Raw genomic sequence first — 17,795 nt, forward strand, 5'->3', positions numbered from 1 at the left:
TAAATTACTAATAATTCTTTTTCTGTTGTCTACCCTATTATTTCAAAGCAACCTGTTCTTCTTATGTCAATAAGAATTGAGACGATACGATAAGGGTGTTAAATGGAATTTTCTTTTAACTGTTTTTGTCTGTTCTTTGAGTGATCTCATTATCTTTTGAGTCTGTTTTATTTGTTCCTCTGATGTTTTTCTCGTATGTGTAGTTTTTCTCCAGCATCCAGTGGCCCTTGATTGTTCATAGCTAAGAGTTTAGTACTAGGCTTCTTTATACAGGTAGTCAGAATGTTTTCTCTCTATATGTGTAGTCCTGTTCCCACCTGCTCTCGCCCGAATTAATGTTGGGAGCGGGGAGATACAGGTAGAGCCTGCCTGACTGGCTGCACTTTAGGGCATCTGGGGGTATCAGAAGGCAGGCAGCCTTCACCCAACACTGAAATAAGGAGGCTTTCTTCTGGGGGCATCACCACTGACACTGAGACAGGCACATAGTTTTGGGTCTTCAGAGAGCAGATTCTGTTTTTAACCTGCAGATAAAAGCCCGAGGGTTAGTGGGGTGTGGGAGGGTGGTGCTTGAACAGCTGTTCTGGTAGTGTTCTTAATTCTGATTTCTGCCCATTGCCACTCTCCAGACTCTGTGTAGAGTCTCCCTGGGGCTTTTTAGGGTGCGAAGAAGATGGATTCTATCTCCTTTGTAGGTTTCTCCCTAGTTCTCATTGAGGCACTTGCGTTAGCTTATCCCTTTTTGAAATTCATTGAATTCTTTGATCCACCATTTTCCTTCTTCCTTTTATCAAACCTCTTATGAATTTAGTGTCCAGTGCTTCAACGTTGTGATTTCAGTTTGAGTAGGAAGGTTAATATGTATCTTTAATTCACCATCTGGAACAAGAAGCTTGTTTGTCATTTAAGTCTAGATCAAATAGCACCTTTCCCTTAAGCCTTGTGTAAATGCTACAGCTCAATTTTACCTTCCTTCTTTAAACACCCAAGGACTATGTTATTACTTCTTTCCTGAAACTTATTTTATTATACCTTTTCTACCTCATTCTAAGTTGATATATTTATCTCCTTTTACTCTTCTCAACTGCTTTCTCTTACTTCAAGTTACACATATACACCAAATTATGAGCAGTGATTACGAGTCTATAAATTATCATCAGTGAACTGTTTTCAGTGCCTCACATTGATATTTACAGAGTAAATGCTCAATAAATACTTGTGGACACTTTAAGATATAGGGAGATACTATCAAATTGTTGGTTGCGGACAAAAGTTATGTTGCATATTTTCAGAAATTGTTTTGTGTTAAAACAGATTTCACTGGAGAATAAAAGACTGTTGCGTAATGAAATTCAGGAGTCATAGAATTTGGTTTGAGAGAAACCCAGTCACTCGTTGTGTGACTTTGTTGCCTCATCTTTAAGATGGGGATAACAATCCCAGTTCTACTTCAAAGTTGTGAAAATTTAATGAGATAATCCATGAGAAAACACTCTGTAAGATTGAAAACACTGAAAAAAATAAAGTGGTGTTATTTTAGTTTTTGACCTAAGACATATCTTGGTAGCGTAATTTATCACTAGCTGGGCTTTTAAGTTGCTTTGATATCCTGTGTCCAGGGTTCTGTAAAGATGCAAATGATACATTTCCCCATTGCATCCAGCCTGTAAAATGACTGAGTAATATTAAGAAAGCTTTGTGAGTCACCATTAGAGAACAGCTGTATAGAAATTAAATTAAACTCATCGTGTAGTTCCTGCCCTCCTGAAGTATAAAGTTCAAAGAAAATATTTGAGTATTTTCTTGTTTGCCTTTTTTTTATTAGATTTATAACTTCAACTTAAAAATAAAGGGAACAGGAAAGGGAAAGGGGCACTGTCAGTATGTTATTGATCCTTAATGTATAGAAATAAAATAAGTCTAAAACCATAATGTCAACATTTTAATCGTAATTTTCAGTAAAACTGCCTGATTTGAGTAGTAAAATAATCAGGAAATAGTTGAATTAATATAAAGTCAGGGATTTAATTTTCTATGCAGCTATTGAAAGATTTCATTTATACTTGGATGAAAGAGCAATGGCATGATCCGTGACTCAGTGCTCAGTGAAAGCTTTAGCATTCTCTGAAACTCTTTTCCTTTTTCTAGTTTTTAAAACTTTTGGCGAGCTTTTTGGGTTTATAGAATGATATAGAGTAGAAATAGTATCTAATTCAGAGTCAGGCTAGTTATGACTCTGTCGTTTTAAACAGCACGTCGCCCTGGGTCTGTATTGCAAACTATTGTGTGTTAGTATCTCTATCTGAAAAATAGGAATAATGATTGTTTTTTAGGCTTGGTATGCCAATTTTCACTTTACAAAGTACTTACTTTCATATGTTAATGTCATTTTGAGATAAGACCTATTCTGTCCTTTTCAAGGAAATTTGTAAGGATTAAGAATATATTGTATATAAGGTAGTTTGAAAAGTATAAAGTCCTGCATATATTTCAGGTATAATAATGATTCAGTGCTTATTCATAATGTCATAAGCATGCCTAGAAGAGACTTGGGGGGTATTTCTGATTACTGTCTCATTTCATGGTTGTGCTTCAAGTAATCTTTCAAGTTCATAGAAAATTGGAACGTTCAATCTCTGCCCTCAAAATTTACAGTATTGTGGGGTTTCAGAACATACCAGAGAGTTTAGATTTAAATTTTATAGAATTGGTAACTTCGCATTACTAAATAATCATGCCATCATTTATAAAGAATGTAATTGGTTTATTTTAGTTAAGTAGTACCGTTGTCCACGTGATAACTGCGAGTTTCACTGTGACTTACAGATTTTTAAAAATATGCTTTTATACTAAATGATTGGCAAAGATTTTACTTTATTTTCTGTCCTAAATGTGTATTTCAATTTTTTGTGTGTATTTTTCTGGTTTCTGCTCATATCAGCTTTTCCAGTATGCTAAATTCGAATCCACTTTTAATAAATCTACATAACATTATTTTCCCAGAACTGGTTCATTACCTCATTCGTCTGAACAGTTGCTGGGCCACAAAGAGGGTCCACGGGATTCGATCACATTGTTGGATGCTAAAGAATTGCTGAAATTCTTTACCTCAGATGGATTACCAATTGGAGATCTTCAGCCTTTACAGATTCAAAAGGGGTATGTTATATCCACTTATAATTTCCAATTAATTTTTTTAAAAATCATTTTTTTGTTTGTTTTTGGTTTTCTTTTTTTTTTTGAGGAAGATTAGCCCTGAGCTAACATCTGCCGCCAATCTCCCTCATTTTTTTTGCTGAGGAAGACTGGCCCTGAGCTAACATCTGTGCCCATCTTCCTCCAGTCTATATACTTGGGACACCTACCGTAGCATGGCTTGACAAGCAGTACCATGTCCACACCTGGGATCCAAACCAGCAAACCCTGGGGCTCCGAAGCGGAATGTGCAAATTTAACCACTGTACCACTGGGCCGGCCCCTAGAAATTATGTTTAAAACACATTGCATCTCGTTTTCCCAGTTAATTGGTGCTCTATGCCACTTAGGCAAAATTCACAACTTTAATCCCAATGTTTATCAGTTGGCGTTAGTCCTTGCATTTTACCTTGCCAAATGTCCTACTGTTTTGTGGTAGTGAATCTAAGGAAAACAGGAATAATAAAAGCAGCCTTAGCATATTCCCTAGAGAAGTCCATAGCTTCTACCTTGTATACAAAGGTCAAGACTTTTTAAGAAAAAATTGTAATCTGACTTGCAAACTTTTTTTTTAAATACTGTTTTCTGTGTTACTCTCCAGTTTTGTTTTTGTCACTACTTGTCGTGACATTGTCAGTCATGCCTAGTAGTAGCAAAAAGCTCAGCCTTTCACCTGCAGAGAATGGGAAAGTGAAATCAAAGTGCTTTTGAAACTGTGACATTACCAAGTGCGAACTCCATGTCTACACAAGTAATTTGCAACTAATTTGACTTGCAAGACAACTTCCACTGAGTTAACTAGTTAATCAATACTGGGTGTTGCTGAAGTTGACTGACTGACAGGTAAAATTGTAGCATCAAATGCTTGTGAGATTTGAATAATAACCCACTACCCCAATCTTTTTCATTGTTAATCTATTCTTTTGAAAACCTTCCAGAGGACATTAAAAACTGTAGATCATTTGGATCACTTTTACAGAGCTTGTTTTGGCAAATATTGATTTTAAAGGTCAATTTTGGAAAGGATTTACTTGAGGGTAGTTAAATCTCCAAAATTATGATAGAGCATTTTGCCTTCACGTTCAAGTTCCCTAGAGAGAGAGATAGGGAGCACCTTTGAAAACTTGAGGATCTTAATAACTCTGGGTCTTAATGACTTAATGATCTTAATGACATTAAAAACTGTAATTTGGGGATAATTTTCCTTTTCTCTTAGCTTTGGGAGATTGATACCCTTTTTTGTGGGGATCAAGAAAGTGAAGAAAGTGGAGACGTATGTGCACATTTTCATCTGTTTAGTTTTGGATTATTACCCTTCCCAGCATGAACTGTCAGAGTCAGATGAATTTGCCGAAACTGAATTATGTAGGTTTTACTCCATTTGACCAGAACATCTTTCTAGATGCAGTGTTGTAGGGGAGACATATTTAATTCTTTCTGTATTTTATAGATGTTATATTTGGGAAAGTTTGATATAATTCCTTGAAGTTAGTAAAGAACTGCATCGTTATCAAATATATCTTCTATTAACATTAAAGTTAAAGGATGAACTTTCATGGCAATGAATCAAGAACCTGTGGACTCTTATTAAATATCTACCTATGCAAGGGGCCATCTGAAAGGCTAAATTAAAGTAAACACAGCGCAGGGGTGACACTTATGTATCTACCAAAGAAATATGAAACATTGACAAACACATATTTATTAAAATGTTTCTTTTAGAAAGAACAATGTGTATGTAAATTAAACAAAAATAGATAAGGTTGCTGAGAGGGATTGAAATAAGAAATGGAAGACAAGATGGTAAAGGAAAGAAATGAAGTGCTACGTGCCTGAAGAGTTCTATATTACAAAATTACACACTTTAATAGTCAGTCATCACTATACTGGGGTCATTGCAATTTATTAGTGTTACTTTTTGTGGAACACTTTAAGTGGATGCATTAGAATATAAATTCTGTTTTCTAGGACTCACTATTTAGCATATCTTATATTTTAATGTCATAATTTCAAATGCTGATCATAGTACCCTAGATAATTTCAGTGGCAAATTTCATTACTAATGCCATAGGGGGAAAATGTGATAGGAAATTTATTCTTGGTACTCTACTATCTGCTTGCCTTTCTCTGTATGTTTTCCAAGTCTTCTGAATTCAAGCCTCTGGTATTTCATTCTGCCTGTTAACTATGAGAGACTACTGTTGCGTAATGCTCCCTGTCCCATCTGACCTATTCTGAGCTTCAGGAACATGATCCAGTACATTAGGACAGAGCCTCCAGACTCAGGTAGAGGAGGATGCCTATTAAAATAACCAGGAGAGCTTAATCTAATGGCTGTGACCTTCTTCTTCCTGAAATTTCGCCATAGCCTTGCAGGTCTGGGTGTGGAAGGAGCTGAACAGGAATATTTTATGTAAGCTCACTGTATGATTAGTTCTGACATACCTGCTGCTTGAAAACCTCCCTCAGGAGAACCGAAGTCTGCAGTCAGTCTCTAGACCCTCTAATATTCAAAAGGTTGCTGACTCTAACATCAGTGTCAAGGTGACTACATTCCTGGGTAAAGAAAGATCTGGGCCCCCATGTGTTATAGTAGGGAGTAAATACGTCTCTCATTACCAAAGATTTGAGTTGACTTGAATTATTCCCCCACAAAAAAGAATTTAACTAAGTGCATAAACATTAGTTCACTAAAGCAAGAAAAGAAAAATCCTTCAAGAATAATGCTGCTTCTTGAATTTCCATTACAAATAATATTCTGTTCTTGATTTATCCATTCCTAATCAGTTTTGTGAAATAAGTAGCATCATAACTTCAGAAACTTGAGGCACAGGAAACGTAAGTGATGAAACCCACAGGCCTGACCCTGCTTGATTTCTTCCTTACACTTTCTGGTGTAACTCAATTTTTATCCCATTAGGATTCAGTTATCAAGGAGGAAGTCAGGTTTCTTTCTTTAGACACTTTCTTGAACTTTCTCTTTGTCACTAAATAAACTTTAAATACAAAGGAAAACCTTTTTCTTTTCAGGGAAAAGACTTTTGTTCTAACACCAGAACTCAGTCCTCGGAAACTTCGGGTGTTACCTTTTGAAAAAGCCTCAGTATGTCATTATCATGGAATTGAGTAAGTTTTCTGTTTACACTATATTCTTCTGCATGTTGTTGACATAGCTTATCTTATGTAAATGTGAAGAGTGACTATATAATAAAATGATGTAAATTGAGATCCTGAGCCAAAGAGAAAGTTTGTCAAAAAACCCTCAAAAAACAAAGCAGCATATAAACAAACAATTTATGTTCTATTGGGACAAAAAAGTTTTTTGATGATTAATCAGTTTTACAGCATTTAAACCTCCTATTATTAATTACTAGATATTTTAATCAAAATTATTTTGGTCCCTACGTTATATGTATTTATACTACTGGTCACATTAATATTCCCTGGTCACTAATTACATTGTAATTGCTCAGAAACTATTTGATGAAATGTGTTCCAATTTGTAACATATTAATTATGTGTACATTTTTACAGAATTTTAATTGACTGGTTTAAATAAAATTTCAAAGAATTCTCTTGCTTAAAGGTATCAGCAGGTTCTAAGGTCACATGCACGTCTACCATTTTTAGGAACACAAGAAATGAAATGCTATGGATGATATACTTTACAGTACATTTTTAGGACATCCATGATTCCTTTGGGAAAACGTTTCCCGTTCTTAAAGCAAAACATTATTTTATATTGATTTTCCGTAAATCAAAAGGGGAAAGTACTTGATTTTCCTTAATCTTTAAGGAATAACTTTATCAGTGAAGAACAGACACATTCTACTTTGATTGGCTTGTAAACTGAATCTTTATTGTACACATACTTTAAAAATACTTTACTGACAGTTTTTCACTCAGGCTAAAGATACAAAAGACTGTGAGACAACTCTTTCTGCCCTTAAGGAGCATGCGTATACAGTCAGTCCTCCATATCCACAGGTTCCACATCCGTGGATTCAACCAACTGTGGATGGACAGGCCTGTGGTGGTTGTGTCTGTACTGCATATGTACAGACTTTTTTTTCTTGCCATTATTCCCTAAACAATACAATGTAATAATTATTTACATTGTACTAGGTATTGTGAGTAATCCAGAGAGGATTTAACCTTTAGGGGAGGATGTATGCAGGTTATATGCAAATACTATGCTGTTTCATATAAGGGACTTGAGCATCCCCCGGTTTTAGTATCTGCAGGGGTCCTGGGACCAATCCCCTATGAATACCACCAAGGTTCAACTTTACTGTAATAGAGGAGAAAGAAAGAAACACCTGATTTTAGCAGAGAATAAATAGTGTTGGAATGCAGATAATGCTGCTCAGTGAAAGGAGCAAATAAACTCTAGGAACAATTTGAGAGAATTTCAAGGAGGACATCTGAACTAAGTCTGAAAGAATGAATAGGAGTTTCCTTGGCGAAAAAGGGAATATCTGGAGGAGGAACGAGGTACAGAGGTACAGATTCTAAGAACGGGAAATAGCATTTTTGCTTTTGAATAAGACCAAATCATGAAGTCGTGAAGATCATTGTTGACATGGCAGGGAGATTGATCTTTATTTTTGAGGCAGTAAAATCTTTTATTCTTTAAGCGTGAAATTATATGCTTGGCTTTGCACCATTCAAAACATCTCATTGTCTTTTGATAAATTGAGTGGAAATGTTTCAAGGAAGAGATGTTGAAGGACTGAAATATTTTGAAGATGGTGAAAATAGGAAGGAGAATACAAACTTAACAGCTATCTAAAGAGCTTGAGAAACCAATTAGATGTTGGGGATGAGAAAGAGGAGATAAGAATTTCTTTAGCTTAGGCACATTGGGTGGCTGGTAGTACACTTGAGAAAATACGGAAGGACACCCAACAAGTCGTTGTAGGAATGCTTAGGTTCCTTGCTATGTTTAAATAAAATTTATTTCATTTAAAGAATATTTATGTAAAGTTTGACACTAGAGGTAAAATATTCAGTTATTTTATTTTCAAGCATCAAAATTAAACTCCATTAAAGTCAGGTGCAAGAAAATCACTTTTCTTTTAAACCATTGTTCTGTATGTTCTAGCCAATGAATTAAAATAAGGAATACTAAAGAGTGTGAAAGAACTATATGTATTGAAAATGAGACCAAAGAAATTTTTGTTTGTTTGTTTTGCAGAAAAGAGACCTGAAAGACTATTAGAAGTAGTAGGAGAATTTGTAAAGTGGTCAGTGATAAAATATCTACAAAAAGCATAGTTTTCCTCTAAACCAGCCATTTCCAATTTTAAACACAATGAGAGACTAGCATTCAAACTAGCAAATAAAACTATAAATATTAGAAATAATCTTAGCAAGAAATATAGAATGGAAAAACTTGCAAATGTTTATAACATCTGATTAATTTAGCTTAATGAAAAAATGAGTGATGTACAGTGAGAGTTATTATGCAGGGGTATTTTTCACAGTGTTATTTAAAATAAAAAACAGGGAAATAATGTCAACTTTAGGGTCTTGGTTAAATAAATTATAGTACATCCATAAAATAAAATTCTGTGCTGCTACCAGAATGGCTAAAATTAAAGACTAATAAATATTAGCAAGTATATGGAACAGTCAGAACTCTTGTGCCTTGCTAGTGGGAGTATAAAATCATATATCTACTTCAGAAAAAGATCTAGCAGGTTCTTATAAAACTAAACATACTCAGACCCTACGGCTCAGCAATTCCAGTACTAGGTATTGGCCAAGGAGAAATGAAAACCTAATCACAAAAAGACTTGTACAAGAACGTACAGAGCAGTTTTATTCATAAACAGCCCCAAACTGGAAACAACCTAGGTGTGTACATCACTAGGAGAACAATGAATAAGCTGGTCTATGTATACAAAGCAATACTACTCAGCGATAACAAGGAACAACATACTGATAGAACAATTTCTGTCTGAGTGGGGAAGAAACATTTGAAATAAGAATTTGAGGACTTTAAAATGAGCAGATAGGAACGACAGCATCCAATAAGGAGTCAATTCTGAAAAAAGTCCTGTATGAAATGGTAATTTAAATCTAAGTGGTTCAGAAAAGAATTTTAAATTATTTTGTTAACAACAGGCAACTCAGAGATAACTACTGAATCATAAAAAGATAAATGCCACTTGTTCAAGCTTTTCATTTCTGATATTTGAGGAAAGAATTCCTTTTGAGAGGATTATTGTGTTGCCTTTGCCATCAAAAAGTTAGATATGTTTCCCAAATAGCTTTGAATTTAGCTAAACCTTTTATTTAAACTATTCGTATTTTTAGCTGTATACCCTTTTGTGCAATGATCACAAATTTTATTTTTCATTTGTACTAAATTTGCCTTAATCAAATTTAAATGGGAGCTTTTTTTTCTAGTATATAAAAATTTTATTAATGGGATGTATTTTTCTGTTTTCTCCCCTCTTTTTGATTTTATTAAAGAGCTAGGGGCTGGCCCGGTGGCACAGTGGTTAAGTACGCATGTTCTGCTTCTCGGTGGCCCGGGGTTCGCCAGTTCGGATCCCGAGTGCAGACGTGGCACTGCTTGGCATGCCATGCTGTAGTAGGCATCACACGTATCAAGTTGAGGAGGATGGGCATGGATGTTCGCTCAGGGCCAGTCTTCCTCAGCAAAAAGAGGAGGACTGGCAGTAGTTAGCTCAGAGTTAATCTTCCTCAAAAAAAAAAAAAAAAAACCAAAAACACCCCTAGAAATTAAACATTACAGAAAAGGTTATAATAAAAACCAACAATTCGTTTTCTTACTATTTCCTCCCTCCAATTGTGGTTTTTAGAAAAAAGTGTTTTATTTGTGTGATTTTAATTTCTCTGGTGGTCACCCCTCTTGTTCTAAAGGATATCCTTCTATTAATATATATTGATAAATCTATATAAAATATTATTGAATCTCCTCTATGCAATATAAGAACTTGGTTCCCCTTCTTCACTCTTTGAGTTTCCTACTGTTTATTTGCATGTTTTCAAATCATATATCTACCTTCTATTTCTTATTCCACCAGCTATAAAGCAATATCTCCCTCATTTTGTTTGATAAGAGTTTTAGGGCCCTCCTCATCAGTTAGTAGAATAATGGCATTTTAAGGTATTTTGCATATAACTTAAATCTGAAAAGTGAAACCAGTAGACAGTATTTATATTATTATGATCAACGATAGTGTATTCTACTGAGAAAATGTACTAATATTAACATTTTCTTTGCTACATGGCCAAAATATTGACCCCATGAAACATGTGTTTTTCTCCTCGTCAGCCCTGCAAACTCATTGAAGCACTGATTTGAATGAAATAAGCTATAACTCCTTTTAACTCATGACTGAAGTATCTATCATAGAACCATATTTTTTATTATTTTTCCCAAAATGATGTTGTTTTGGTCATTCTGAGTCTCAGCTCCATACTTTTTTGTTCTGTTGCTTTCAGTTTACTTTAGACCAATTTTAGTGTTACATATAAATTTATAGAATTTGTAAAGGATATGTTCTTCATGATCATTTATCAAAACATTAAATTGAGTTATTTGAGCACTATTTCTTGCTGGGCCTAAATCTACACAGAACTTAATTTATTGTTTTATACCCATACGCTGTTACGAGATTCTGATTCATTATAAAGAAATAGTTCTCTTCTCCTGTACTACCTACCTACCCCCGTAAACAGGTAAACAGATGTGGCGGTGACTCAGTTTTCTGTGCTATGAATTTATGCTCGTTAACCTGGGGGCATTGAGACTGAGCTAAGGAAGTTGTAGGAGGTGCGCACGGTGAACCCAGAAGCATGCTTTTTTCAAGAAGATTTGGATGCATAGTGTGGGCGCCTCTTTATGTTAAACATAGATTGTGGAGTAGAAACAAAATTCAAGTGAAGTTTTAAGGTAAATATGAAACTGCAAGGAGAGTTCCCTCTTCCTGTGTTGCTGGAAGCCTTTAGAATCCATGAGCAATTCCTCTACTCTGCCATAAGGAATATTTGGAAAAAATAGATAAACTACTCAAGTGCAAATCAATGTTTCTTAAGGCAAAGTGAAATATATTTCACCAGGTTGGTTGTTTTTTCACTTATCTATCATATCCTGGAGTATAAGATACCATTGATCGCAAGATGCACTGTTTCTTTAACAACAAATTGAATTCTGCTGTCAAACTGTGCAAATTGGTCAGTCACACCAGCCTCTTGTTACTTTGAGATTTCTTTCATCTATTCCAAGAGATTTGGCAGTTTCTCCTGCCTTCATTGGCGTTACTTGGTGTGTGATAGGCAATATCTTGCCTATTTTGTATTTACAAAACAGAAATAGCTTCATCTTCTTATAGATATTTCTTTTCTTTGGATGCATAAAGCATTTGATTATCGTTTTGCAGGAAAATATGGCCCTGTAGTCGTTCATCCAACAATGAATATTGACTTCACTAACGTCAAATGTACACCCTGCTGCTCTGTTTCTGTTCCTTTATTTGTAAAGTAACTTCTGGTTTCAATTCCAAATCATAGTATAATCATTTTGAAGACATTTTAAATGGCAGTTAAAGCCAACATGCACAGTGCACATAATTCAGTTGAAGGGATGACATTATGAACAGCTGTGATCAGGAGGTGCTAAAACTAGAAGGAAAAAATCTGCATCTTAGAATCAGAATCTTAGAGTAGAAAAAAATCTTCATTTGGAGTCAAAATATACATCTTTTCTCTCAAAAATTTCCTGTAGGCTAATCAGGCATTACATTGCATCTTGCCTAGGACCTTTCTTAACATTCATAGTTCTGAATTTTATTCTAGGTTCTATCAGTTGCCCGGGGTAGAAATAGGACTCATCAGTAATCCTTAAAATTGCTGCTAATTTTTAATGAAATGTACTTTATTAAACAACAGACTAGGGAAAGAATATTAGACAGAGAATTGAGAGACGTAGGTTCGAGTCTCTCTTCTGCCACCAGTTAGCATTCTGATTTTGGAACTCAGTTTTCTCCCCTGTTAAATTAAACTGTTAGGTTAGATCAGAGATCTTTTCAGTCCTAGCTGTGCTTTAGCATTGCATAGACAGCTTTCAAAAAAATGTCTGGACTGAGTACCACCCCACACCAATTAAATCAGAAACTCTGGGCATGTAGACCAGGTGTAGTGTTTCATAAAATCTCTTCAGATAATTCTAATGTTCAGGCATGGCTTGATCCCTGAGTAAGATGATGCTCACACCTTACGTAAGAGATAGTATCTAAACTGGTTAAAGTCAAGCTCTGAAGTCACCAGTCTGGATCTAAATCCTTGCTATGCTACGTATTATCAGCATACTATAACATTCACTGTGGTAGAAAATAAACCTACTGATGATGATGATGGTGATGATGATGAGGATCATGATGATATTTTACTTGCATGTTGCAGGCGCTGGTTCTAAGTGGTTATATGTACCCGTTCAAGAAATCCTCACAGTAGCTCTTTGACACAACTGCTATAAATCTCATTTTGCAGATGAAGCAACAGAAGCTTAGATAAAGTTAAGTTATTGGGACAAGTTCACACAGCTGATCAGTGGTGGAGCAGATTTAAATCCCAGGAGTCTGGCTCCCTGGTCTGTACTGTTAGAAATCAAATGTGTACGTGTCACCCGGGAAGGAGGAAGCTCTTAAAACCTCCGTAGGCAATCAGACGTTAGAGTAATGATACGGCCCCTGGGAGTTGAACTAACAGCTTATGGACCCAAAGGTCTGATTTTAGGGAGCCTCTTAGAATTTTACAAGTGAAGAGGACAGATAACAGAGAAGGGGTTTAATTTTTATAGTCCTGCCATCACGTATGTGAAACCATTTGTGTTTCCTTGATGCAGCTGTAGAAGGGGAGAAAGTGAAGTTTTTTAAGGTCACACATCTCATAGGTAGTTTTCCTGATATGCTCATTTGTTGTGCTTAACAACATGGGGTTTCCTTAAGTCCAGAAACATTCACTGAGTTAACATCTCATTGACTCCTCAAATCAGATTTACCTAGAAACAGATGCACAGAGCCAGCCGAAGTGTTTGAAGGAAAGCCTGTCAATCAGTCAATAAGATGGGAAGTGAGTTTCAAAGAGAAAATTCAAAATGTTCTGAGCTGTGTTTGGTGAGCCAGTTTAGGACAGCCTTATGCCCTTTTAATCTTTGTGTTGAAAATAAACTTGCCCTTTCTAACAGAAATCAGCATTTCATGTTGTTAGATATCAACCATGCCGAGGAGTCAGAGGTTGGTAGAGATTTAAAAAGTATTAAAACAGCAACTATATTATTTTGAAAATAAGGCAGAGGATTAACTTAATCTGTTGCCCAGAAACAGTCAAAGAGGAATCAGATTGTACTTTGAATTTTTTAATCTTTGGCCATGTCATCCAGCAAGCTAGAAAAAACTGAACTTGTGAGGGATGTCAGTCATTCACTCAACCTTCCAACAATTATTAGGAAGTTAAGTAAGAACTTTTTAAGTAAATGTTTTGCTCTTTCCTAATTGGCAGGGGAAAGCCCATTGCTGTTGTGGAGGCTTTGATTTTAATGATCTTTCTCTTGTTTAGATACTGCTTGGATGACCGAAAAGCCTTAGAAAGAGATGGGGGATTTTCTGAACTGCAGTCTCGTCTTATTCGTTATGAAACGCAAACTACCTGCACCAGGGAGAGTGTTCCAGTACCTACCGTGCTGAGCCCCCTCCCCTCGCCTGCGGTTTTGTCAGAGCCGGGAAGCGTCCCTGATGGAGAAGCTCTGCAAAGTGAACTCCGGACCGAAGCATCCCGGTTGAAAAGGAGATCAAAAGATCTGAATTGCCTTTATCCCAAAAAAAGGTGACATATGAGGCGCATAAACATAGTATCTTGACAAAAAGTGCTTTAGTCCCTAGGGTAATTTTTTTTCATATTAGTCTTTCATGTTTTTAAGTTGCTTTCTGCACAGATTTTAGATTAATTCCTTCATACCAGGATTTTGTTTTTATTGTGAACGGTTGATTATGCTTTTAAGTTGTAAAAAGAAATGATTTAGAAAAAACACCCTGTTTCTTGCTTCATATGCTAATATACAGTCTATTAGCACAATGGATTGTAAATTTTTAAGCCATGGAACACTGGAGATCTTACCCAGTGGATGAAGCAGGTGAGCTGCTGCGGGGGTTTGGGACGGCAGTTCTGTTGGCTCTTCCTTCCCTCCTCTCACTGCTTTCTACCTGCCTTGGCCCCTTAAACGAGGGGTTCTGCAAGGCACCATTTTGAAACCACTCGTTTCATATAAAATACAGTTTTAAAGCCTACATAATAATAGGCTATATGAAACTTTTCTGGATTCCTTTTTTTTTACTAGCTAAATAAAATGCCCAAATACTTAAATAGAAATTAGAACTTTATGAAATAAACACTCTAATTTCTATTAAATTTATGTATTTTTAGAGCCTTCGTCAAATTTAGGTCTTTGGCGTCTAAAGCAAGCCTTAAATTCTTATGGGATTTAAACCTTTCAAAAAATATGAAATATGTTAAAGTGAAACTTTCAGATCTTTTTCTAAATAATTAAAAATATTAGAATACTATGTCCCTGATATGGAATGGCCAAATTATTTTCATGAGGACTTTACAAATTCACGATACTTTTTGCACCTGATAAAGCTAAAAAGAAAATCCGTTAACATTCAGGATACTGTATTTTGTAACATTATTTCTTATTTCTGACTTGAGACTGATAAAAAGATATGTGTTCCAGAAAAGAAAGTGCACTGTGGCTTGTGGGCTAGCAGAATAGAAGGATATCAGCCCCTATGTTGTAAAAGGAAATGTAAACATTTTAGAAAGATTGAAACAGGAGCCAACTTTATAGTTTTACTGGTATTTAACTCTGTTACTTAGTTTGCACAGGCAGGTGCTTAGGTGCGATAAGTACACGTTTCTTCATCAAAATTGTCTTGAGTGTAAGTATTTAACAGATGAATATTGACTCTATAAAGAACACCGCCTGGCGTGCCAGAGCTGACTTACGTGAGACATGGTGAATTGAGGGGGCGGGCAACAGTAACACTGCTCGTTGCTTTGCCGATGAGCTGAAATTCTGGTTTGTTGCTCATTGCCTTCTATGTTCAAGTCACTCGTTTGAAGAATTCAGAGAGCGACTGCATAATACGGTGTCGTTTGCTTATTTAAGGCAGTAGTAGCAAGACATTTTGGTTGCTTTTTTTGGGTTTATATGTCAGTGGATAGAGTTATAACATTTAGGACAGAAAATGGGCCTCACTGTTGATTCACTTACTCTCTGTTTCGGATATTTTTCCCCACAATAGACTTGTGAAATCTGAAAGTTCAGATTCTCTTCTTTCTCAGACGAGTGGCATTTCTAATCATCACCATCGTGCAGTGACATCCAGAAAGCCGCGGGCAGAGAGATCAATATCTATGACTTGTCCATCTGTTCCAGTTCTTGGCAGTGAAACTCCAAAAATCACCACAAAGGCCAGTTCAGGTCAAAAAAAGGTGCATGAATCAAAAACATTAAGACAAACTAAGGAATCAAGATCACAGAAACATACACGGGTAAAGACTTATTTCCTATCTCTCTTAGTTCTACATGGGAAGAAATTCCTTTATTTGATGTATTATAAAATGTGTGTCTAAAAATTTTATAAATGAAACGAAGTGGTATCTGTAATTTACTTTAAAATAACCCTGTACCAGAAGGATAATAGGAAAGCAGGCAGAGGTATAAATGAACCAAAATTAGCCACAAATTGATCCTAGTTGAAGCTGGTTGATAGATATATCAAGATAGGGATTTGTTATAAAATTTCTCTCTAATTTTTGTTGTTTGAAATTTTCCATAACAAAATGAAATACGTATATATCCCTGCTGTGTGTAACTTGTACATTCAGATTTCAATGCAGAACTCATGATTTGAATTCCTCTTAAGATACTCCAGTCATTTCTTGCTAACAGATACTATCCTGTGACACATGTGACCCTGTAAGTGTTACAGATCTCTTCTCAATTGTTTTGTCTTAATGAGCTTATCTGTCTTTAACGTTGCTACATGATTGTGTAATTCACAAAATTGAACTCTAAAGCTGCAATAATATGTTTGTACCTTTTCCAAAAAATATTAGTCATATGTTATGTTCTATTCAAGGTATTGAAAGAAGTAGTTACTGAAACCCTGAAGAAGCACAGTATTACTGAGGCTCATGAATGTTTCACCGCCTGCAGCCAGCGTCTCTTTGAGATCTCCAAGTTCTATCTAAAGGTACAGTGTCTTCTCTACGAATGGCAAAAGTGAGGTCATATGCTAATGCTCCTGTTTGACACAAAATAATGTTTAGTGAGTATTCTTATACTGATAGCTTAGAACTTGTTGCCAGATTTTTTTTTAAATAGAGACAAATTGAAGCTAAAATGTTTTATATTTTATTCATTTGATTTTAGTCCTCATATATAGAAAACTATATTTTTACTGGTATCTTCAGTATTTCTCTAACAGGTCTTTGACTTAAGTTGATAATAAACTTCAAAACATGTTTAATTAGTAATTTTAGTATAGAGTGAAAAGGATGCTGGACTGCCTATCAAAACACTCAGTTTCTGATTTTGGATCCATTATCAGCTAGTTGTAAAACATTGGACAGAGCAGCCTATCATGTGACAGTTTTCTAAAACTTAGATGATGTTAGATTATCTCGAGCCGTAAGAGTTTCTGACTTGAATCACAATTATATGTGGGTTTCTGGTTAAAATTAGAGAATGACCACATGCAGTTCCCCTCCTTTCTAAAATCTCTCAAGAAAGACAGTATTAACGTACAAAAACCAAGAAAAGAGGAAAGAAAAATAATGTAGAAATGTACATTGTTGAACAAGAAAAAGCACATGGAAGTTACAACCTAAATGCCTGCCTAGTGGAATACCAGTGAGAAGCAAACCAATTAAACTCTCTGAGGTGCTCAGGATTGGGAGATACCAGCTGTCATGGAAAGCAGGGGCAAGGTGCCAGGTGGAAAATAAAGACCTACACAGTGAACTGGGGAACCCTCAACTTGCTCTGCATGTCTGTCCTTCTCCCACAATGTTAACTACAAGTATATTACACATAATTCTTTCCTCCCACCTCTCTGATAGTGCAGGAAATAGTCTCTGGAGAAAAAAGAATTGGAAGCCACAGTGAAAAGGCCAACTGGCCCCCTTATCACCCTACCTTGTAATGCCACCAGTGAACAGCCTGTGCACAGACAGAGCTTCCACTAAGATTTTTAGTATCCGATTTTTAAATGTGACTGGACAGCCAAGGATTAGCAGATTTTTGCGAAAAGCTTCTAACACAAGAGACACCAAAACATAAGGGAGTGAAGGAACTCTGAAGGAGTAGAAGCCTGAAGCAAACTTCATAAAAACTAGAATTCTCTCAGATGATTGCATCCTTAAAACTAGAACAGAATACGGTTTCCAGAAAATGTATAGAACGTGAAAGCTCCTTGAAATTAGAAATATGATAAAAGTCAATCAAAAATTAAATGCATGATAAGAATATGGGAGGATTAATCCAGAAGATCCAATATGCT

The 17,795-nt window shown here is 35.7% G+C and overlaps 1 protein-coding gene across 1 annotated transcript in view; it reads left to right on the plus strand.

Annotated features, from left to right (window-relative positions):
• Positions 1–17,795, plus strand: part of MTBP (MDM2 binding protein) — an 85,457-nt gene that overhangs the window by 61,439 nt on the left and 6,223 nt on the right. Inside the window, exons 16-20 of the mRNA XM_014855295.3 lie at positions 3,004–3,159; positions 6,226–6,321; positions 13,789–14,055; positions 15,534–15,783; positions 16,374–16,487. Of these exons, the coding sequence (XP_014710781.1) occupies positions 3,004–3,159; positions 6,226–6,321; positions 13,789–14,055; positions 15,534–15,783; positions 16,374–16,487 (883 nt within the window). The remainder of the gene's footprint in view (positions 1–3,003; positions 3,160–6,225; positions 6,322–13,788; positions 14,056–15,533; positions 15,784–16,373; positions 16,488–17,795) is intronic.

Source organism: Equus asinus, chromosome 12 (genome assembly GCF_041296235.1).
Source record: "Equus asinus isolate D_3611 breed Donkey chromosome 12, EquAss-T2T_v2, whole genome shotgun sequence".
In the NCBI taxonomy this organism is placed as follows: domain Eukaryota; kingdom Metazoa; phylum Chordata; class Mammalia; order Perissodactyla; family Equidae; genus Equus; species Equus asinus.